The 25,437-nt window shown below is 41.3% G+C and overlaps 2 protein-coding genes across 2 annotated transcripts; both read left to right on the top strand.

Annotated features, from left to right (window-relative positions):
• The first annotated feature begins 5,066 nt into the window (after positions 1-5,066).
• LOC143984249 (claudin-8-like) lies at positions 5,067-5,811 on the top strand. Its single transcript, XM_077484529.1, has one exon. It carries the CDS (start codon positions 5,092-5,094, stop codon positions 5,809-5,811), a length of 720 nt encoding a protein of 239 aa, XP_077340655.1. The 5' UTR covers positions 5,067-5,091.
• A 15,013-nt stretch (positions 5,812-20,824) lies between these two features.
• LOC143984250 (claudin-8-like) lies at positions 20,825-21,547 on the top strand. Its single transcript, XM_077484530.1, has one exon. It carries the CDS (start codon positions 20,825-20,827, stop codon positions 21,545-21,547), a length of 723 nt encoding a protein of 240 aa, XP_077340656.1.
• The last annotated feature ends 3,890 nt before the right edge of the window (positions 21,548-25,437 follow it).

Raw genomic sequence — 25,437 nt, forward strand, 5'->3', positions numbered from 1 at the left:
TCTACGCCAGATATACTTGGACACACACCTTCCAAAGAGTTCCACTTTTGTCTCATCGGTCCACAGAATGTTGTCCCAAAAGTCTTGGGGATCATCAAGATGTGTTGTGGAGAAATTGAGACGAGCTTTGATGTTCTTTTTGCTCAGCAGTGGTTTTCTCCTTGGAACTCTGCCATGCAGGCCATTTTTGCCCAGTCTTTTCCTGATAGTGGAGGCATGAACGCTGACCTTAACTGAGGCAAGTGAGGCCTGCAGTTCCTTGGACGTTGTTGTGGGGTCTTTTGTGACCTCTTGGATGAGTCGTCGCTGCGCTCTTGGGGTAATTTTGGGCGGCCGGCCACTCCTGGGAAGGTTCACCACTGTTCCATGTCTTCGCCATTTGTGGATAATGGCTCTCACTGTGGTTCGCTGGATTCCCAAAGCTTTGGAAATGGCTTTATAACCCTTTCCAGACTGATAGATCTCAATTACTTTCTTTCTCAATTGTTCCTGAATTTCTTTGGGTCTCGACATGATGTGTAGCTTTTAAGGATCTTCTGGTGGACCTTACTGTGTCAAGCAGCTCCTATTTAAGTGATGCCTTGATTGTGAACAGGTGTGGCAATAATCAGGCCTGGGTGTGGCTAGAGAAATTGAACTCAGGTGTGGACAACCACAGTTATAGTATGTTTTAACAAGGGGGGCAATCACTTTTTCACACAGGGCCATGATGGTTTGGATTTTTTTTCACCTTTAATAATAAACACCTTCATTTACAAATTGCATTTTGTGTTTACTTGTGTTGTCCATGACTATTGTTTAAATTGGTTTGATGTTCCGAAACACTTAAGTGTGACAAACATGCAAAGGAACAGGAAATGAGGAAGGGGGCAAACACTTTTTCACACCACTGTATTCTTTGGTGCAGCTCACAGGAAGCGACAGGGCCAGTGCAATTCCAACAATAGAAACAGGTATTTTAGATATTTGCTGAAAATGTTCTGATCTTGAAATAAAATGAAAGCAGCCAACACATCTAAGGAGTATATGCTGCAATATAATTAAAGTGGTTGTAAAGTCACATCTATTATATTATTTTATTCTCTCTGTTTTAGGAACATATTAAATACAGTGTGTGTGTTTTTTTTTTAATTATAAAGCAAAATACTTTCTTTGCCCAACTCTGCTGTGTGGGTCACATGTCCTCCCTCTGCTCTCCTTCCTGATCTAAAGAGCACAGTGGGAGGGGATGAGATTCCCTTCTGACATATGCAAGCTAGCAGAGGGAGGACATGTGACCAACACAGCAGAGCTGGGCAAAGAAGGCATTTAGCTTTATAATAAAAAAAACACACATTTTGTATATAATATGTTCCTAAAACAAAGAAGATAAAAGTTTCTAATAGATGTTAATTTGCAACCACTTTACAGAAGGGGAGGAGCAGCTGCAGCAGAATACTCAAGGGGGAGATGCAGAGATGCTGAGGAGAGAGCTGACAATGATGGAGGCACATAATCTGACCATGGTATCAGGGATCAACAGTCATGATAAACATGGTCAGATTAAAGAGGGGAAGACAGAACAGGCAGGATCAGCCAGGTATTATGCAGCATAGAAAGGGACAATTGACATGGCAAAAGCGCTGTGCTATATCTTGTGCTTTAAAGGGACGGGAGCATGTTGTTCTTGTTTAGGGTTACAACCACTTTAATTTTGTTCTTGGGTTTAGTTATCCTTAAACTGTTACTCTCTGCCTATACCATTGCAAATTACAAACTATAAATAGATATCTTAACATGCACTGAATGTTGGAATACATATTATAAAGGTAGGGACTTTGGTTGTGGCACAAAAGATTATAAACTCAAAAACATTTTATTAATACTTCAGATAAAAACCAGGCATGATTTGCTCAAAACTACTTTGGTATTCACAACACATAGCAAATTAGTATTTGATCAATATGATATTTCATATACATCAAAGGTCCAAATCACTACCGAGAGAACCATGTTGACACATTTTGCTGCTGGCTCCACTTTTTTGAGACCAGGTTTAAAGTTGTATGTATCACAGATGTTAAATAATGATCTGAACTTCCATCTTAATCAAATACAGTATCTCACAAAAGTGAGCACACCCCTCATATTTTTGTAAATATTTTATTATATCTTTTCATGTGACAACACTGAAGAAATTACACTTTGCTACAATGTAAAGTAGTGAGTGTACAGCTTGTATAGCAGTGTAAATTTGCTGTCCCCTCAAAATAACTCAACACACAGCCATTAATGTCTAAACCACTGTCACAATCTAATTTTTTTTTTTAAACCACTGTCATGTGGCTTGTTAGTGTTACAAGGTCTCAAGTGTGAATGGGGAGCAGATATGTTAAATTTGTTTATTTTGTGTTATTGCTCTCACTCTCTCATACTGGTCACTGGAAGTTGAACATGGCACAAAGAACTCTTTGAGGATCATAAAGATGGCCTAGTCTATAAAAAAATAATTAAAAAAAAATCTTTTGAAAAAAAAATCATTTTTGAAAAATTCTTTTAAAAAAATCATTAAAAAAAAATAATTTTAGAAAAAAAAATGTTTTTTTTTTCTAAAATGTAGGTGGAGGCAAGAATACTTCACACAATTTCCCCAGAAATTGTAGCTTTTCTAGTTTGAAATTGGATCTGTTATCACAGATCTGTTGAAATATTGGATTTTTGGGTGCTATTAACTTTGAATTTAGCGATTTATTCATATTGTTGCATATATTTATTTAAGATCAATGTTCCGACCATTGTATAACATCTCCTATAACTACCTTTCATGCATTCATTTGCTCTACGGCCATTGGGGGAAAGTTTGTTAAGTGTTATGTTGTTTTCAATGGAATTGTAACATATGAGTAATTTGGATGCTCTAATATTCTGAAATTGGGTCCGTTATCACAGATCTGTTGAAATGTTGGATTTTTGGGTGCTCTTAACTTTGAATTTAGGGATTTATTCATATTGCTACATGTATTTATTTAAGATCAATGTTCAGACCATTGTATAACATCTCTGATACCTACACCTTTAAAGCAGTCTTGAACAAGTGGAACCAGTCATAAAATGCATCAAAAAGGACCTGACTGACAATATTGATTTAAGTCTTTGGTTTATATCTATCTTGAATAAGGAATACCAAAGTATTTGTTTTTATGAACAAGTGTGTCTGTTTTTTTTTATTCTGGTGTATTAATCAAATTTTGCATTTACAGTGCAAGCCAAATGTTTGATTCTTCAAGAGAGATATCGCTGTACCCTCATGGAAGCCCAAATGGTGATAGATCCACCTTATATTGTTGACCACTTAATTCAAAAAGGGGGTCAAACAAGACAGGTTATATTATACTCCCCCAATTCCACTGGGACTCTAAAGGAAAAAATGGTGACTGGTATTCCCATTGTATACAATAGTCCATCATAGAATTCATAATGGAAGAGGAGGAAACATAAAGACTCATTGTGCAAACTCTTTTCATAAAAATGCCTATTAAAATATAAATAAAATACACATATTCATGTGCTATCGGCTAGCACTAAGGAGTTAATGGTGTATACTCCTATGTGAGGACCGCACCACTTTCTGGTAATATATGTGCATACAGCCTCAGCAATTTTGATGACATCACAGAGCTCTGGCTCCACCCAACATGTTTTGTCCAATCAAATTCATTAGGAGCGGAATCCCAGTGGAATTAGATGAGTATTACAAAATCTGCCTAGTTTGACAATCTTAATTAATGATGTAGTTAATACTATAATGTGAGTCTTTGCCTAATTGGGTGTCGCTGGGAGTAGAGCAATATTCAAAGAATTGAAGTGGGGATTTCCAATATTTGGTATGCACTAAAATAGTGGAATTTGCAATTGACTGTGCAATGTTTGCACTTTATTTATTTACACCGTAGTAGGGCTTAGGACTGATGTATTATATTTGGAAATAATATATATATATATATATATATATATATATATATATATATATATATATATATATATATATATATATATATATATATATATATATATATATTTGGGAATTTTATGTTATTAGTGCATTGTGTTTGGAGCATATTTATATATGTTTTACACTTTACAAGTATTTATATATAATTTAATAATTCAGTAATAGAAATGTTCATTCCTTTTATGTTAATCAAAACATTTAGTGCCCCACTTAAGGTCCCGAGCTTTCTAATATACAGTATATTCTTACAGGGTTGTCGCATTTGAAGTAATATAATCTGCCACTATCTGACTCTCTAAGCTAATCACAATTACAGTGAAACATTTTAGTCATCTGAGAAGTTAAGAGTTTGTACAGGAGTTCAGGCAGAATTCCATGTACAGTACATATATAATTCCCTTTATGTTTCAAAATGTCAGCTGAAATCACTTAACTGCTGGTTAAAACATTTAGATATTCACATGCTTGCTATTATTTTTACAGTGTTGTACATCTTGTACTGTACACACCACATACTAAACAAATTTATCACAGCTTCCCTTTAGACATCCCTTAGATATTTCATTTCCCTATGCTGAAAGTATCTGGTTTTCATAGCCTCGGGTGTCTATGTGCTGAGTTGTGTTTAGACGTCTTGCTTATGCCACGCCTCACAATTTATGTAACAGAACATACTTCATACGTGTGCCAGAGCAATAATAAATTGACTGGTAGGGCACCATTTTCCACAACCTACTGAGACCTGAACATGAAGTAAACCTGAGAGCGCTCAAGGAGAGCACACTGAATATTCATAGGGAAGACACTGAGCATTCAGAGAGAAGACACTGAACAGTCAAAGAGAAGAAGTTGGACTACCAATCTAAATACTCAGTCCAAAGACAGGTCAGTGAACATCTAAAGAAGAGAAGTTAAGTATCCAAAGAGAAGACAGTAAATGTTTAAAAAAGGAGACACTGAACAGTCCAAGAGAAGCCATCCAAAACAAGGATACTGAACAGAGCAAGAGACAGTGGTCAACAGATTGTTGATTATCAACACTCAAATTTAAAAGGTGTGATTCTTCTTTCACAGAGATCATTTCCAATCTTAGTGTCATCATGATTCCTTGTATAGTCCAGTCCATTGGCATGATATTGGGTGGCATAGCCATGATTCTCACAATTGCCATCTGCTGGATTCCCCATTGGAGAGTGTCTATTGTAGTAGAAAGTGATGGCTATGGCAAACGTCTCGATGGACATTGGATAAGTCGTTGGGATGGGCTATGGGTAACCTGCGTGAGGCAAAGCAACTATCCAATGTCTTGTCAATACTATTCTGCATCCATTGGACTGACTCCAGACCTGAAGTTTTCCAGAGTGCTTATGGCCTTTGCAGTGCTGGCAGCAGTTAGTGGGTTTTTGAATGGTCTTATTGGCATGCTGTTGAACAAGTGCTGCAGGAAGAACCTAGACATCCGTCGCTGCTTACTTCTTTTGACTGGTATCAGCTACATCATTGCTGGAATTCTCGTTCTAATACCCGTGACACTCGTAGCCGTCAATGTCATGAAAGCCGTTTGCTTTTCCTATTGTAAAAGTGTCCAGCAGCAAGAAATTGGTGAGGCCGTCATGCTGGGATGGCCAACTGCCCTGCTCTTCTTCATTGGAGGATCCATATTTTGCTGGTACTACCCTTGTCAGTGTAGAGGCGGGAGGTGTATCCAGACGTCAGAGTGCCAGCCACAACCTCGCCTTTGTCCAGAGGAGGAACCTATAGCAACAGAACTCTGTGTCTTTAAAATTCATTCCAGGAACAATGAAGATCTAAGAATATAGATACATTAGAAGAAAAATTATTTAAGCAGCAATGCTCTGTGCAACCGATAACTGGTATGTTAAATGTAACTAAACATTACATGCTTTAAAGTTTCATTGAGGAAAAAAATGAACTACATTTCACATATTTTTAGGAATCATTTTTTTTAATTTTATACTTTCCTCTCTTCTGAAGAAAATGATTTTTTTTTTTTTTTTTACTGTACCCATTTTCAAACTGATTTGTAAATCAGTGGACCTGCCTTCATTTTAGTCACCTGCGCAATCTCAGTGTTGTAATGAGAAAACTGCAGTGTATGGATTCCATTAGAAGTGAATGAACTTTTGAAAGTATCTTCTGGGGAAAGCAACCAATCATAATAGAATATGTAATTACTTAGGACGTTCTGTAAGTCAACATTGTAAAAAAAAAAAAGAAACCTTAGGATGCTATATTGCAAGAAGTGACATTTACAATTTTGGTATACCGTATATACTCGAGTATAGGCCGACCCGAATATAAGCCGAGGCCCCCAATTTACCCCCAAAAAACTGGAAAAAATTATTGACTCGTGTATAAGCCGAGGGTGAGACATGCCTGTCCATCCCTGTGTGTCCGTCCATCCCTGTGTGTGTGTCCATGCATCCGTGTGTGTGTGTGTGTGTGTCCATGCATCCGTGTGTGTGTGTGTGTGTGTGTGTGTCCATGCATCCGTGTGTGTGTGTGTGTGTGTGTGTGTGTGTGTGTGTGTGTGTGTGTGTGTGTGTGTGTGTGTGTGTGTGTGTGTGTGTGTGTGTCCGTGCAGCCTACCTGTGTCCAGCCTGCCTGTGTCCGTCCAGCCTGCGTCCCGTCCAGCCTGCGTCCCGTCCAGCCTGCGTCCCGTCCCGGCCAGGCCCGGCCCGTCCCGGCCCGGCCCGTCCCGTCCCGAGCCGAGCCTCCGTCCTTCAGCTCTTCGTCGGCGGCCATTCTAGGATTCAAAAGCCGCGCCTCCGTCGGTGATAGGCGGAACACTCAATTTCCCACTGACTGCTGTTCCGCCTATCGGATGTCCGTGATAGGCGGAACACTCAATTTCCCAGCAGCCTGTGTTCCGCCTATCACGGGCATCGTCTCATCCTCGTCCGTAGTACGAGGATGAGACGATGCCCGTGATAGGCGGAACACAGGCTGCTGGGAAATTCAGTTTTCCGCCTATCACAGGCGAAGGCGGAGCCGGAGGCGCGGCTTTTGAATTCTAGAATGGCCGCTGTCTGTCTGCTCGACACGCTGATCGAGCGGGCAGACAGCGATGACTCGAGTATAAGCCGAGGGGGGCACTTTCAGCCTCAAAAAAGAGGCTGAAAATCTCGGCTTATACTCGAGTATATACGGTAATAATATATAAATTTACTAAATTGATTAATTATATATATATATATATATATATATATATATATATATATATATATATATATATATATATATGAATATTTTCACAGATTTCAATAATTTTGAACACTTAAGGAAGAAAATACATATATTCTTACTCTCACAGCTATGTATATATGTCAGTGCTGTCAACACACATGAGTGTGAAACTATTCAGTATTATCAGTATTATTTCCATTGAGGAAAGCACTAAATATTATATCTGTAGATCGATAAGGAAATTACAATATGTGAATGAGCATCTCTTGTGCTCAGATATTAACTGACTGCACTGTACACTGACCTCAACTGCCATGTGTACAGATCCCATCATCCAGCCTGTACCAATATTATTCATTTATGATGAATGACAACCTATAACTGTTTAGAGATCTTCAGTATTACATCTGTTAAAACTGTGAATATTTTTATTATGTTATTTCATATAGTACATGGTTATTAGAAAGCATGTATTTATTTAATAGGTTCAGTTACCTCAGTGAGATTAGTTAGTAATTTTTTTAACAAATAATGTTGAAACAGTAAGTGATTCTGTTGAGTCCATTCATAATTATTGCTTGCTTTTCTGTATTTTGCTTGATAATGTTTTATGTAATAAATAATAAACAAGTTTGCAAGGATGTTTACATTTTTTCCATATCTCCTTCTTTTTTTACCTTCCTCACTTAATAAACCTTTTACAACAACACATAGTAAAGTGCTGTATGTCAGCGTTGCAATGCATTGCCAATCATTCTGAATGATATCCTTAACCACTTGCCGCCCGCCCTATTACAAATAGACGGCGGCAAAGTGGTTTCATAATCCTAACCGGACGTCATATGACGTGATCAGGATTATGAGCCGCTGCGCGCCCCCGGGGGCGCGCATCACAGCGATCGTTGTTGCGGGGTGTCAGTCTGACACCCGGCAACTACGATCTCGGTAAAGAGTCTCCGACGGAGACTCTTTAACATGTGATCAGCCGTGTCCAATCACGGCTGATCACAGTGTAAATGGGAAGAGCCGGTGATCGGCTTTTCCTCACTCGCGTCTGTTAGACGCGAGTAGAGGAGAGCCGATCGGCTGCTCCTCTGACAGGGGGGGTCTGTGCTGATCGATTATCAGCACAGCCCCCCCCCCCCGAGGATGCCCACACTGGACCACCAGGGACGCCACCAGACCACCAGGGATGCCCAGCAGAGGTAATCCTCCCTAGACCACCAGGGATGCCAGTCAGGCACAATGGATGCCAATCAGTGCCCATAATAGATGGCAATCAGTGCCCACAATGGGCATCACTGATTGGCATGCATTATTGTTTGGCACTGATTGGCATCCATTAGTACAGTATAACACCTGTGTTGCTAATGAGTGCCCACCTGTGCCGCTAATGAGTGCCCACCTGTGCCGCTAATGAGTGCCCACCTGTGCCGCCTATCAGTGCCCACCTGTGCCGCCTATCAGTGCCCACCCATGCCCATCTGTGCCGCCTACCCATGCCCATCTGTGCCGCCCATCCATGCCAATACGTGCCAGCTATCAGTGCCAATTTGTGCCACCTATCAGTGTCCATCCGTGTCGCCCATCCGTGTCGCCTATCAGTGTCGCCTATCAGTGTCGCCTATCAGTGCCGCCTATCAGTGCCGCCTATCAGTGTCCATCAATGCCACCTCATCAGTGCCACTTCATTGGTGCCCATCAGTGCCGCCTTATCAGTGCCCATCAGTGTAGCCCCATCAGTGCCCATCCGTGAAGGAGAAAACGTACTTATTTACAAAGTTTTGAAACTGAAACAAAAAAAAAACATTTTTTTTTTCAAAATTTTCGGTATTTTTTTATTTGTAGCACAAAAAATAAAAACCGCAGAGGTGATCAAATACCACCAAAAGAAAGCTCTATTTGTGGGAAAGAAATGATAAAAATTTCATTTGGGTAGAGTGTAGCATGACCGCGCAATTGTCATTCAAAGTGCGACAGCGCTGAAAGCTCAAAATTGCTCTGGGCAGGAAGGTGTTTAAGTGCCCTGTATTGAAGTGGTTAAAGCGGGTAGACACTGTTCGTTTTTTTGTTCAACACAGCGAGTTGAACGAAAAAAAAAAAAAAACTGTCAGCTCCGGAGGGAATCTCTTTACTACTAACCATGTGAGCTTAGTTCAGTGATCTCCCCTCCTGAGCTATTATCCCCTGTCCCGTCCCGCAAGAACACTCTAATCAGCGCTCTCTGTTATTGGCTGAGAGTGCTGATCGGGAGTTGTTCGGATGCTGGTTTCCCAGCATGCACGTTTGACAGAAGCCGGCTGGACAGACCGAAATACACACAGGCCAAATGGCGGACGTTTTTTCTTTAATCGGCTGTTGTCTCCCAACATTCTGCGTGTACCCAGCTTGAGGCTCATATTCAGTATCAACCAATACACTTATCCTTCATGTATCACAATATACTTTATAGTCTTTATAAGATTCTACAAAAATAGAGAGTCTAGCTGAAAATCACAATTCATTAAAGCAGTTCAGAACACATTGTGCTTATCCTCATAAACAACAACTCTCTCAGTGAGGTCCAGGTTAGCTCTAGTAACAAAGGCAAACAGCTGAAGGGAGGAACTCAGTGAGTTGTGGAAAAAGGAGCATAGTGAGCATACTGAGTAAATGGGAACAGTATTATTCTCCACCCCACTTGAACTTGCTCTCCCTGGCAAGTTTTCAGACCAGGGACATGCAGTCAGGGGAGGCAGGTGAGGCAGAGCAAAAAACAAACGGACAATCAAGCTTTAAGGGTTGTTACAGAGACCCTACATGTGGGGGGTAGGTAGCCAAAGTGCTAGCCCACCACTGGTCAAAATCTGGGGTTCCTGCCACCCATGGTTCCGGAGATGCGGGGCTCCTTGTCCAGCCTGTCAGAAGCTGCATACAGAGGGGCCAGTTTAAAAAGAAGCTGGCACACCCTGTTTGCAGCAGACTGAGAGGATGAGCTCACAGTGCCTCTCACTTCTTATCAGAGGCACTGAGCTCATTGGACAGCTTGGAGCCTTGGACCAATGGTAAAGTACCATAATAAAAATGCTGCAGTGGAGGCTGTCCTCTCACTGCAGTGTCATAGAAGGGGGCATGTATCTAAAAGACACATGCCCCCTTCCAGCCCAGCCCTCTTACCTAGAAGGAAAAACACATGGGTTTATGGGTATAAGATTTACCCACAATCCCATGTTTTTCTTACACAGTTAAGAGGGAGAATGAGAATCTACTGCTGCTGCTGAAAAGGTACTGTTTTAATAAAGCTAAATCATATCGTATTATGCTATATATTATAACATAATAATTTATTATTTATCTATTTACTGTGAAATGACTGGTTTAAAGTTATAATGGCTGGGTTCACACCTATGCGAATAGGATGCGGCATACACCACATCCTATTCGCAGAAAATTTAAAAATCTATTATTTTCAGTCCATCTGGTTCACATATATGTGTTGCATTCGCACTCTGCATTGCCCAAAAAGCATGTGCATTTCCAGGCAGTGCAGTGCAAATTGCAGGCTCACATTCTTCTATGGGAACACATCGTATTCGCAGATGCATTTAGTCTTGAACAGGCATTCTCTCTCCCTCCTCACTAGACCTGCCTCTCTCCCAGCTCAGCTGATCTGCAGCTACAATGGAGAGGAAGCGCCGAACAGCTGCTTTTTCTCTTCGCACAGAGAAAGGAGCTGGAATTCGCTCCGAACTGGTGTGTAACTCGTGTAAACTTCAGTAATTTGTCCATTAAAGAGGAAGTAAAGGCAGTTAAAAAAAATGCAACCTGCAAGGCAAAGGCATAATGAGCTAGTATGCATAGCATACTAGCTCATTATGAATAACTTACCTGAGAATGAAGCCCCCAAAGCGGTCCTCCGTCTTCATGTTCGCCGCTGCCATGGATCCCGGAGTGACTTCCGGGTCTCGCTGCTCAGGTGCTGTGATTCGCTGGAGCCGTGATGGCGTCACTCCCATCCATGCGCACGGGAGCCGACATGAGCCGACACGAGCGGCATATCGCCACGATCTGCTGTCTGCCCAGTGCGCCTGCATGCGCCGTAGACAGCGGTGGCTGTCTTTTTGTAAATATCTCCTAAACCGTATAGGTTTAGGAGATATTTCTTGGACCTACAGGTAAGCCTTAATCTAGGCTTACCTGTAGGTCAAAGTGGTTTGTAAGGGTTTACAACCACTTTAAGCCACGTGCTTGAGTACAGTGTTTGAAATTATACTAAATTACCTTAAAAACAATATATAAGAATTATTTGTAATTAACCCCTTGCCACCCAGGCAATTCTGACACTTCTCTCCTACATGTAAAAATCATATTTTTTTTGCTAGAAAATTACTCAGAACCCCCGAACATTATATATATATTGTTTTAGCAGATGCCCTAGGGAATAAAATGGTGGTCGTTACAACTTTTTATGTTACATGGTATTTGCGCAGCAATTTTTCAGACATGTTTTTTTTTGTTGAGAGAAACAGTTTCATGAATTTAAATTTAAAAAAGGGCGGAAGATGCTGACAGTACAACCTCTCAGGTCATTGATGAGTCATGAGGGAACATTATTCTTCAGTACAGTATATTATCTCTGAGGACTAGACAGGATAACTTTCGCAACAGTTTGTTGGTTTCTGGTAGAAGTGTTTAATCTTTCTCTAGGACTGGACTTCTATCGGAGGGCAACCACTGGTTCCTCTTTTAGTATATGGATGAGGTTCACCTGAGGCCTTCTCAGGTCAAGTCAGGGATTTCTATCTCTTCAGCTTCTTCATCCACATCTTTGAATCTTGAATGGGGGGGTCATTCTACTTTGCATCCCCCTTCTTGACTCATGGTTGCAGAGGGTTCTAGTTTAAGTTTTACTGTGTAGTGTTGAGGCAGTATCACTGTAGATGTCCCCTTTTTGACAGTCCCATCATGGGGATGGTCACTTTACCTACCTTGGCTGCCTCAGAGGCTGTGTTTGCCTGCTTTAACAGGAGGCATGCCCCACTATTCCCGTGGCTTTGTCAAGCAGGCCTTCGCGAATACACAGGCTCTCCTGACAGAGAGAGAGTGCCTGTCTGCTCTGTGTGGGATATTCCCCCGACTTCTTCTCTTCACGGACTGAATCTAATGTAATGCGAGCGGCAGGCATCCGCCCACTCTCTACATGTAGTTCCCTCACCAAATGTCCCCAAAGCCTTGTATAGAGATAGGAACTACTATAACCAGCATTCTCTGAGAGTAAGAAAGGAGAGGCCCCATTTTGATTTCCTGAGGATATTCTCAGATTCCATGAGGCAGAGGAAGAGATCAAACCTAGGGGAGAGGTGCTGACTCCCAGGTATTCTCACTACTTGTTTTCAGGCATCCACAGCCAGTCAGGTAGACATGTGCACTACCAAAAAATGTGTTTTCATTTTCGTTTCACTCATTTTTTGTTTGTTTTTTTCATTTTTCGGGTCATTCGTTATGATCACAATTCGTAAATTCGTAAATTTGAAAATCCGTAATTTCGTAAATTCAAAAATTTTGTAAATTAGAAAATAAGAAAGAAAATCTGAAAATACATAAGAACTAAAATCCGAAATTTCTAAATAATAACTAACTAACTAATAATAACAACTAACTATTAAATTATAGGTATTGGAATTTCCTTTAAAATTTGGCTGTTAGTGAATGTAATAAATACAAATTTATCCAAAGTTACAAATTATCCAAAATAACGAATGCCACATTTAAACATATGGAACTGAACGAATAATAATAAATAATAATAATAAAAACTTTTTATTATTATTATTTACTATTATTAATTCATTCCATTCCATTAGTTTAGATACGGCATTCGTTATTTCGGATAATTTATAACTTCGGATAAATTTGTATTCGTTACGTTCACTAACAGCCAAATTTGAAAGGAAATTCCAATACCTATAATTTAATAGTTAGTTATTATTTCAGATTTTCAAATTTTCAGATTTTTGAATTTCTAATTTCCAAATATTTTGAAAAATTCATTAAGCGGGTTTTTCGTTAATTCGGATGTTTCCGAATTAACAAATTTGTCAAAATTTGTTAAAAAAATGAATTCAGAACTAAACAAATTGCAGCCTGAGAGAGGGGGGATCCCAGGCGCACATCCAGGCACACCTGTACCGACGGTGAAGTGTTCCAGTGTGAGGTGACCAGTCGGTTCGCCAGGGGAGCCTGCCTGCTTCAGGAAGTTCATTTGGGCCTTGACCGCAGAATTGGGTGAGAGGGCTTTCACCCATTTGCAGGAAGCAAGGACACTGCGCACAGATAGAGTTGTATGGACACTGTATACAGACATCATTTGTAAATAAAGTGATCTTGCGCAAAATAAAATCACTATAAAACACTAAGGATGAAAAGTAATAAAAATATTCAATCTATATCTCCTTCTGGAGTACAATAGTGAATATATACAGTATATGTGTAAATTTCACCAGGAAATACAAAGGAACAAGTGGCAGAGGAATATTCAAATAATTGTAAAAACACGTGAAAAACACACGTCTTTTTACACATGTATAAACAAAATATATCATATATACAAAAATATATGAATGTGAATAAAATAGTCCTCTAAGTATAAAAATGTTTATCAAATAGTCCTATAAATAAACTGTTATATTTTAAAAGTGATAGATCCAATATATGTGGTGTTATACAATCTTAGGCACAAGCTTGTAATAAAATGCCCATAAGTAATCCACAATTTGCCTCTTGATGTTAAATTCTCCCAAAACTCTCACCTTAATTGCAGAGGTAATTCGCATCCAAAGAACCATAAAAGGGTCTCCACTACTTCTATTGGTCCCTCTTTAGCCTTCTATACACAGCTGATGGACTTAAGTATACCTCCAATGGAACACATTATCCACTATGCTGTCTCGGTATATTGCAATAATAAAGTGCCTCAGTGCAGAAGAAAGCCAGCAAAAACAAGGAGCCTCCAATAGTGTAGTATGTTAAAACTCAAAATATCAATTTTTTTTACGTACCCAAGGTGGACTCTTACATTAAAAACATGAAATAGTAAACAGAGAACAAAATCAGCCTTGTTCAGCGCCTCCTTACGTGACTTCCGATGTGCTTCTATGCCGACCAATGCCGAACCATACAGACATCATTGCTGTTAGTCATTTTGCTGACACTTGTAGTGCCACAGGGCTATGGATAGAAGGATAAGGCCATCCATTCACAAAGACATTGTATACAGACACCATTGCCCTTTTCCCTTGCTGAGGAAGATCCTGCATTCTTTACTTGATAATCCAGCGCCAGTTGTGTTGTTTGGCCCTGCTTTTCAGGATTTTAAGTGTGAGAGTGGCTAGCTGAAGATGCAATTGCAAAGCCTCATCTTTCTTCAAAGGAACTGAAGCTACTAGTGCCATTTGGGCCCGAAACACACATATTCAGGCTCTGTATATGAAGTGAGTGTGCTGGGCAGTTTATCTGGGAAGTTAAGCCATTAAATAGTGAATTGAATACAGTGTTTGTTGTTGGGTCTGTGGTGTCAGGAGAAGGAAGAGAGAGGTGTAACATAAAGCGGGTCAGTCTTCTTCTCTCCTTCTGCCTGGACTCATAGAACCAAATTTGAATAGAAGTAACCAAATCCAATGTAAAGTGTCATATTGTGATTTATTTGCCATTTACATGTGCCTCTGCTATTATGGACATTCTCAGGTTTGGAATCCCCTGAAAGCAGCTTGAATTTAGTATTGAGCTGTATTGCTCTCAATCTCAGTTATTGCTCTCCAGTTGATTACTTGAATATATACTGTTACTGTTTGTTACTCTTTTCCACATAAATATAGCAGTAAAGACAATTTATGTGTTTTATCATAACGTGTGTTTCTCATTGCTCATTGCACTTACACTATTCACAGGTATGTCAGAAGGGGCTGAGACTGTTATTGGGGTTAAGAGGCAGAGTGCTCAACAAATACACTTAAGCGGCTCCTGTGGGAGTAGCGCTACAATACATAATGAAAGATGTACACACATGGGCTCTTCACAGAAATGTCTTTGTGGCTCAATCAGTAACCTGTGGCTGCATAGCATTATCTCTATAAAATAGCATTATCTCTATATAGCAATGTACAGAGTGTGGCTGAGAATCAGTACGTTGGAAAATAGTTCAAAACATAAACAGTTAGGCCGCGTACACACGGGCGGACTGTTCGCCCAACCTTGTTCGGCAAACAGTTTCATCAAACAGTCCGCTCAAAATTTGCATGAGCGGACTTGCCCACACACGAGCGGACTGTTTGACGAACAAGGTTGGGCAAACAGTTCGCTCAACTTTTGAAATGAACGGACTCGCCCACGTAAGGCGGAGGCAAGTCCGCCCATTTCGAGCGCGTGTACAGGTAGGCGGGGCCCGCGAAGGAGACGTCGCGGGCTCCGCCGCCTGGAATGGGCTTAAAGGGGAACCCCAACGCCGAAAAAAATCGGCGTGGGGGTTCCCCCCAAGTCCACACCAGACCCTTGTCCGAGCACGCTACCCGGCCGGCCAGGAAAGGGGGGCGAGCGAGCGCGCCCCCCCTCCTGAGCCGTACCAGGCCGCGTGCCCTCAACATGGGGGGGTGCCTTGGGGAAGGGGGGGGCCGCGCGGCCCCCCCACCCCAAAGCACCTTGTCCCCATGTTGATGAGGACAAGGGCCTCTTCCCGACAACCCTGGCCGTTGGTTGTCGGGGTCTGCGGGCGGGGGGCTTATCGGAATCCGGGAGCCCCCTTTAAGAAGGGGGCCCCTGGATACCGGCCCCCCACCCTATGTGAATGAGTATAGGGTACAATGTACCCCTACCCATTCACCTGTGAAATAAAGTACAAATAAAAACACAACACAGGGGGAAAAAATATTTTATTGCACAGCCGGGGGTCTTCCGTCTTCGGGGGTCTTCTCGCCGGACTCCTCCGCTATGTGTGTGCGGGGCGTGGCCTAGGACGTGCACCTTACACTGCTATTCAAGCAGTAACGCCAGGCGGAGTATATTTCACAGCGATCTATCTTTTTTGGAATTTGTGAGTAAAACTGTTTTTAATAAACATAGTACGTTTTTACAACAATATTGCACCATGGTTGTACTTCTGTTTCCCTTCATGTACAAACGCTAAACGGACCATTCACGGAAGGAAGAGTGTAAAATATCCCCACAGCACAGCGGTGGCAGAGCCTCGAGAGAGCTGCACAGTGGCTCATACTGTGACTGCTTGGTTAACCCATTGAGGGTTTAATGTCTGGTGAGCGCATATATACATTTTTTCTCTAACACAGAGTGGCGCACCGGAGAGGAATTTAACCCTTGTTTTCACCAGTCACCTTGCTTCACCTTCCTATCTGATAAAAGTCTTATGCGTTTTTTCAGCAACTAGATGATGCGACTTTGAACAAATATTGTTATTTTTTTGGACATTATAACACATTTTGGATTGGACATTATATGATTTTTTTGATTTTTTTGATGTTTTCACTTGGTATTTTCACAATGTCCTTTTGATTGTCACTTTTTAGAATATAAGTATTGGCTCATTTACGTGAGCTAAAGCACTTTTTGTCAAAGCACCTACATTTTTAGTTGTGATAGATTAGTTGTAATTTTTATCATATCATTTACCACACTTGTGCATAGTCATTATTTTTTACCACACTTGTGCATAGTTACTATGTAGGATAACGGATACACATTTCCATTTACATATAGCTTTAATATCACGTATACAGTGTATTGGTGAAATTCCCACATTGGGCTTCATTTTATGTAATTTGCAGAGTATTAGCATTTTTAATACACCATTTAGGTTTTAGCGCCAAAGCTTATTTTACTTTTCACATTTCTAATCTATTCCCATCTAGAGGGATAGGTTTCAAGCACAGGCAGCTTTAACCCTTCACAGTTCACTTTATTATAATCATTTTAACATTCACTTATTTAAACTTGTCTAGCAAACGGGTAAATTTGTCCATAGCGCAATCTTATCTTTTCTTTTTGCCAAGCCTATGATAAGGTTTACCTGTAGGTAAAAAGAATATCTCCTAAACCTGCACAGTTTAGCAGATATTCACCTTGCATGCAGTCGCTGGCGCCAGCGGCACATTCGCTCTGAAGGTCCGGCGGATGCTACCGGAAAATCAGAGCTGCTTGCCGGAAATATGCGCCGGAGTGATGTCATCGTGTCTTGAACCACTCACAGCGTTGGAGCCGCAAACACGGAAGAAATGCTGAGGGAACATGTCAGCTCCCTCAGCGGTGCTTTAAGGTCTCATGCACACTAGAAGTTTTTTGATGTTATTACAGCAGCTGTTTTTGGCTGTAGACATTTTATTCTACAGTCATTCAACTCTCCATCATGTTATCCTATGTGTCCATGCACACATAAGCTGTTATCAGCAGTTTTGGGCAGTGGCGTTTTTGAGCAGTAAAAAACCCCCAAAACTAGTGGGTTCCGAGAGATGTTTTTCAGCTGTAAAAACTCTCTAAACATCACTCAATATTCGTCCAGGCTCAAAACAAGATAAAGCTTGGTTGGACTCAGAGAAAACACTGACTGCTTAGTTCTATATTAGAACCAGTATTGAACTCTCCTTATGGAGTAATAGCTTGACAGCAGTTACTAACAGCAGTGGAATTGCATCCAGTACAACATTTCTAAATGCAAGATAAATATATTGAAGCTTACAGTCCTTAGATGTGGTGACTGCTTTTTTTTTAAGTTAAGTGGAAAAAATACCTGTTGATCCTGCCAGAAATGTATTAAAGGTAGTATGATATTTGCAGAATTACCAGCTGGACATATGAAAGGGAAAAATAACAGCTTAACAACTAATACTCTCGCCACATCAAAGGACTTATAAGCTATAATATATTAAAAAATGTTTTGAGGTTGGATGCACTTAAAAGCTTATTTACATAAAAAATAATTCATTCACAAGTTATTTCATTCCATATGGACAGCCGATTTTATTGCAGGGTTTTTATGTGCATTTGTACTAACATTTCAAGATTTGCAGTGAAGGTGTTAAATTATACAAAAACAGGATCACCATTTATGCTTACAGCTGGTTCACACCATGAATCACACAAGAATCTGCAGTGCGTTCCTATGCAATGCACATGCCATCCGGTATAATGCGATTTCTGCCCCTTCATTTGAATGGGCTGAAATTGCACTGGACCACAGCCAAAAGTATTGTATGCACTACTATATAAAATGCAGAGCAACCGTATTGCATTTGTGACCTGCATTTGGGGTGTCATTAAGTTAACACTGACCCGCTGCACATTGAAAATGCAATATGTTTCAAAAACAATGCTTGAAGTGTGCACAGAACGTAGGTTTCTCACAGTAAACTAGCCCTTAATGTTGTGTTACATAGAATAAATATCCTACAGTGGAGGCGGCTCTCTAATTAGGCAAATGTGGCAGTCATCTAAGGGCTCACGCTCCCAGGGGCCTTGCGACCGCCTATTTTTCCCACACCTAAACGTCCCTGATTCACCTCTCCATCCGGAGTCCCTGGCGAATCAGAGTCCCAGAAAGGCTTGTGCGGGCTGTCTTCGTTCCCGCTAGCTGTGAGCACCACATTGTATTGCAGCCGGCATCTCTCCCCGGCTGCCTCTGAGACACACCGTGCACAGTGGAGCACACTGAACCCAGCCCTCCTCCTCCTGCTTTCCTGTACAGGCGTGGAGCAGGCTTACCATTCTGCTGAAACAGCTCTGGTCTGAGGTCTGTAATGAACTAATCTAAACTAACGTGAGACTTGCAGAGGAGGGGGGCATGAGGAAGAGGGAGGGGGAGAGGATATTGTGCTTGGGGGTACTTTAGGATTGTAGGGGACTTGTGGTACAAGGGGGGGGGTTGGATATGAAATCCATCCCCCTTACCCCTCCCCCAGCAGAAGTCTTCTCCTCTCCCAATGTGCCCCCTAGCACATATTCCCCCCCCCCCCCAAATCAAAGACATGCTGTCTGCCACAGAGGGGATGGCCCTAGGTACCACACTACTGATGTGGACAATTGCTCCAGGTGCCTATACTAGTGCCCCCCTTCCAGGCAAGCTAGTGGAGCAAAGTGTGAGTTCCGGGGCACAGGGTGGGATCACACCATGAATTGCACAGGAACGCACTACATGTGACGCAGATGCAGTGGAATTTCAGACCAATCATGTCCACACAGTCTCTGACCATCTCTTGTATCACATCTGTAGTCTCTGACCATCTCTTGTATCACGTCTGTAGTCTCTGACCATGCCTTGTATCATGTCTGCAGTCTCTGACCATCCCTTGTATCAATCTCAGGCTCTGACCATCTTTTGTATTATGTCTGCAGTCTGTGACCATCCCTTGTATCATTCCGCAGTCTCTGACCATCCCTTGTATCATCTCTGCAGTCTCTGACCATCTCTTGTATCACGTCTGTAGTCTCTGACCATCCCCTGTATAATGTCTGCAGTCTCTGATCAACTCTTGTGTAATGTCGACACAGTCTCTGACCATCTCCTGTATCACGTCTGTGGTCTCTGACCATCCCTTGTATAATGTCTGCAGTCTCTGACCATATCTTGTATCATGTCTGTAGTCTCTGACCATCTCTTCTATCATGTTCGCAGTCTCTGACCATCCCTTGTATCATGTCTGTAGTCTCTGACCATCTCTTCTATCATGTCTAGAGTCTCTGACCATTCCCTGTAGTATGTCTGCAGTCTCTGACCATCTCTTGTATCATGTCTGCACAGTCTCTGACAATCTCTTTTGCCACTAACCAACTCTCTAAACTAATCACTATTACAGTGATAAATTCTAGTCATCTAAGAGACTGAGAGTTTGTACATAGGCAGAAGTCCATGTATGTATATAATTCTCTTCATGTTTCACAATGTCAGCTGAAACCACTTAACTGCTGGTGAAAACAATTAGCTATTCACATGCTTACTATTAGTTTTTCAGTGTTGCACATAATGTACTGTATGTACTATACACACCACATACTAAACACATTTATCACAGCTTTACCTTAGACATCTCATTTCCCAATGCTGAACGTGACGGGTTTTCATAGCCTCAGGTGTCTATGTGATTATTTGGATCACTGAGTTGTGTTTAGACTGGACATCTTGCTTATGCCACACCTGACACGTTATGTAACAGAACATATTTCATACATGTGTCAGAGTAATAATAAATTGACTGGTAGAGCACAGTTTTCCAGAACCTGCTGAAACTGAGACCTGGATGTGAAGTAAACCTGAGAGCACTCAAGGAGAGCACACTGGATAAGAGAAGACACTGAGCATCCAGAGAGAAGACACTGAACAGTCACAGAGAAGAAGCTGGGCTACCAATCTAAATACTCAGTCCAAAGACAGGTCAGTGAAAATCCAAAGAAGATAAGAGAACACACTAAATGTTCAAAAAAGGAGACACTGAACATTCCAAGAGAAGCCATCCAAAACAAGGCTACTGAACAGAGCAATAGACAGTGGTCATCAAATTTTTGACTCTGAACAATCAAATTGAAAAGGTGTGATTCTCCTTTCAGACGGATCATTTCTGATCTTAGAAAAGACCCAAGCCTAGAGTCATCATGATTCCTTGTATAGTCCAGTCCATTGGCATGATATTGGGTGGCATAGCCATGATTCTCACAATTGCCATCTGCTGGATTCCCCATTGGAGAGTGTCTATTTTAGTAGAAAGTGATGGGTTTGGCAAACGTCTCGATGGACATTGGATAAGTCGTTGGGATGGGCTATGGGTAACCTGCGTGAGGCAAAGCAACTATCCAATGTCTTGTCAATACTATTCTGCATCCATTGGACTGACTCCAGACCTGAAGTTTTCCAGAGTGCTTATGGCCTTTGCAGTGCTGGCAGCAGTTAGTGGGTTTTTGAATGGTCTTATTGGCATGCTGTTGAACAAGTGCTGCAGGAAGAACCTAGACATCCGTCGCTGCTTACTTCTTTTGACTGGTATCAGCTACATCATTGCTGGAATTCTCGTTCTAATACCCGTGACACTCGTAGCTGTCAATGTCATGAAAGCCGTTTGCTTTTCCTTTTGTAAAAGTGTCCAGCAGCAAGAAATTGGTGAGGCCGTCATGCTGGGTTGGCCAACTGCCCTGCTTTTCTTCATTGGAGGATCCATATTTTGCTGGTACTACACTTGTCAGTGCAGAAATGGGAGGTGCGTCTGTCCATCAGAGGAGTGTCAGTCACAACCTCACCCTTGTCCAGAGGAAAAGCCTCTATCAACAGAACTACGTATCTTTAAAAATCATTGCAGGAAAAACGAAGAGCTAAGGATATAGATACGTTAGAAGAGAAATTATTAAAGCAGCAACACTCTGTCCAACCGATAACTGTTACGTTAAATGTAACTAAACAGCATGCTTTAAAGTTTTGCTGAGGAAAAAGAAAAACGACATTTCACAGAATTTAAGGAATCATTTTTCAATTTCATACCTTCCTCTTTTCTGAAGAAAATTTTTTTTTTCAAACTGACTTGTAAATCAATAGACCTTCCTTCATTTTAGTCACCTGCGCAATCTCAGTGTTGTAATGAGAAAACTGCAGTGTCTGGATTCCATAAGAAGTGAATGAACTTTTGAAAGTATCTTCTAGGGAAAGCAACCTATCACATTAATAGAAAATCTAAGTTCTTGGGATGTTCTGTAAATCAACATTTAAAAAAAAAAAAAAAGCAGGATACTATATTGCAGTGATGGCGAACCTTAAAACCCCAGATGTTTTGGAATTACATTTTCCATGATGCTCATCTACACTGCAGAGTGCCTGAGCATCATGGGAAATGTAGTTCCAAAACATTGCCATATTGCAAGAAGCGACATTTACAGTTTTAGACAATTACAACACACAGATGGAGATTTAAGGTAAATTTGAATGTTTTTTTATATAAACTGTATATAAGAATATAATTATAATAATGTATAAAATAATGTTAAAATTAGAATGTTTTATTTATTTATCTATAGATATATATATATATATATATATATTTTTTTTTTTAAGACAGCGGAATTGTATTTATTTGAGAATTGCAAAAACAAAGGATTTTGCCAATGTGCGGTTGATTCATTGAAGAAGATAATTTTTAATTTAGCTTAGTGAAGCTATATTCAATTTAGTTATATGGTCATGAGCCATGGAAATTCTTATTTTTTTGACTTCCTCTTCACATACTTGGGTGTTCAATGTGAAGACAGCTTTAGTGGCAAACAAGACGCAATGCCTTACAACTGAAAAACCTTCCTATTTAGCAGTTTTACTTCAGCTACAGGGAAGAAATATGTGAGATTTTGGTTATAGGTGGGCATAATCCAATTATGTATGCAATACAAAATTATTCTATATATGCTACGTAGCATGGGTATGCATTGGAGCATGTTGTAAATGCATATGCATTACCTTAGTGCTAATGGCACTCTAATGCTTCAACATTTCAGTATTACTTCCTGCGTTCCTACAAAGTATAGATATAAATCAGTCCTGGGTTTTAACCTAAGATGAATATTTTCAGTATTATCATTTCAATACTTTTGAAATACTTAAGGAAGGAAATACACATACCCCCACACTTACAGCTATGTATATATGTCAGTGCTGTCAACACACATGAGTATGAAACTATTCAGTATTATTAGTATTATTTCCATTGAGGAAAGCACTAAATATTATATCGGTAAATTGATAAGGAAATTACAATATGCGAATGAGCATCTTTTGTGCTCAGGTATTAACTGACTGCACTGTACACTGACCTCAACTGCCATGTGTACAGATCCCATCATCCAGCCTGTATCAATATTATTCATTTATGATGAATGACAACCTATAACTGTTTAGAGATCTTCAGTATTACATTTGTTAAAACTGTGAATATTTGTATTATTTTACTACATATGGTACACGGCTATTAGAAAACATGTATTTATTTAATAGGTTCAATTACCTAAGTGAGATTAGGTAATTTTAACAAATAATATGTTGAAACAGTATGTTTTTCTGCTTGTAGTGCATTCATAATTATTGCTTGTTTTTCTTTATATTTCTTGATAATGTTTTATGTAATAAATAATAAACTAGTTTGCAAGGACGTTTACATTTTTTCCATATCTCTTTCTTTTATACCTTCTTCACTTAATAAACATTTTACAACAAAGCATATTAAAGTGCTGTATATAAACGTTGTAATGCATTGCCATTCATTCTCAATGGTATCCTAAGGCTCATGTACAATATCAAACAATGCACTTATCCTTCATGCATCACAATATACTATAGATATACAGTATATGTGAATGTTCAAGAGTAGTGATGGACGAACTTCCGACGGGACGTTTCGCGAACGCGAAATGCGAACGGACCCAAACGTTCGCGAAACCGAACGTTCGCCGCGGGCCCCATTGACTTCAATGGGAGGCGAACTTTGCAAACCTTCATGTCGAATTTGCGGCCACGTGGTAATTATTAGGGGGTAAAACGTAGTCCCACCATCTGGACAATGACATAATACATGTATGAGGTGAATTTGGGATCGATAACTACAAGCATTTTTATTTTATTTGGGAAATTGTTCTAACAATTCAGGACTATGGAGCTAATGAAGGCAATGGAGGAGAGGGAAGGTCAGGGACCAGGGTAGGCAAAGAAGAGGGTGCAGGAGATGATCACCAGCAGCGTGACATACCGGAATGACACATGCACCGTGATAGAGGCATCTGACAGCAGCACCGTAATACAGAGCACTGACAGCAGCACCGTGACATACAGCGCTGACAGCAGCACCGTGACATACAGCGCTGACAGCAGCACCGTGACATACAGCGCTGACAGCAGCACCGTGACATACAGCGCTGACAGCAGCACCGTGACATACAGCGCTGACAGCAGCACCGTGACATACAGCGCTGACAGCAGCACCGTGACATACAGCGCTGACAGCAGCACCGTGACATACAGCGCTGACAGCAGCACCGTAAGCAGCCCCAGGAGGAAGTCAGCACAGCACAGGGATGGTGTGATCCCCTCATAATAAGAACCCCCAGGAGGAAGTCAGCACAGCACAGGGATAGTGTGATCCCTTCATAATAAGAACCCCCAGGAGGAAGTCAGCACAGCACAGGGATATCATAAGCAGCCCCAGTAGAAATATGACACCGCTCAACCTCTTCAAAGAGGAGGGTAGGGGCATATAGTACGGTGTGCTTTTTTGGGTCAAGGAAGTGAGCCAAATGAATTAAGAAGGTCTGTGTGCTTGATTAAAAAAATAGTTTATAGACATATACATGGTCTACTGGTCACATGTGTTGAATTCCTCCGAGATCCATGCCTCATTCATTTTTAGAAATGTGAGGTAGTTAACACTGTGGTGAGCTAGGCGAGTACGCTTATCGGTCACAATCCCCCCTGCTGCGCTGAACGTCCTTTCGGACAGGACACTGGATGAGGGGCAAGCCAACAGTTCGATTGCAAATTGGGCAAGCTCTGGCCAGAGGTCAAGCCTGCCCACCCAGTAGTCTAGGGGTTCATCACTCCTCAGAGCGTCCACATCGGCCGTTAACCCAATGTAGTCGGACACCTGACGGTCTAGGCGTTCCCTGATGCTGGATCCGGATGACACCTGTCGATGGGTCGGCTGAAAGAATGACCTCATATCCGAAGTCACCAACACATCTTCAAACCGGCCTCTTCTTGCAGGCGCTGTTGGATTGGTACCCGCAAATCCTTCTCTGGGAGTGGGAATTGCTCCTCTGCCAGCGCACGCAAAAGCAGAATGCAGCATTTCTCGAAGCAAGGCCTGGAAGTGCTGCATTCTGACAGCCCTCTGCGACGGCGGTAACATTTCCGCCATTTTGTGTTTGTACCGGGGGTCTAAGTACGTTGCCACCCAGTACTGGTCCTTGACCCTCATGCTTTTTATACGGGGGTCCCTATTAAAACACTGGAGCATGAAGGCCCCCATTTGCACTAAAGTGGAAGCGGTGTGGTGGCCTGGCTCCTGCTCATCATCCAGGATAATGTCGTCCTCTTCATTCTCCTCTCCCCATCCTCGCACAACAGGGATCCCAGAAAGGTTTAAAGCATGCTCTTCTTGCTCCTGCTCATCCGCCCCGGCACCATCCTCCTCTGACTCCTCATCAGACTCCTGTTGTTGACTTGTCTCAGATAGAGTAGCCCC

The sequence above is a fragment of the Lithobates pipiens genome, unplaced genomic scaffold (genome assembly GCF_037356315.1).
Source record: "Lithobates pipiens isolate NorthernLeopardFrog02 unplaced genomic scaffold, aLitPip1_a1.2 Scaffold_16, whole genome shotgun sequence".
NCBI classification, from domain to species: Eukaryota; Metazoa; Chordata; class Amphibia; order Anura; family Ranidae; genus Lithobates; species Lithobates pipiens.

Bases quoted from the DNA above. Each gene is read 5' to 3' on its own strand.
- LOC143984250 (XM_077484530.1), top strand. From the start codon at position 20,825: ATGATTCCTTGTATAGTCCAGTCCATTGGCATGATATTGGGTGGCATA.
- LOC143984249 (XM_077484529.1), top strand. From the start codon at position 5,092: ATGATTCCTTGTATAGTCCAGTCCATTGGCATGATATTGGGTGGCATA.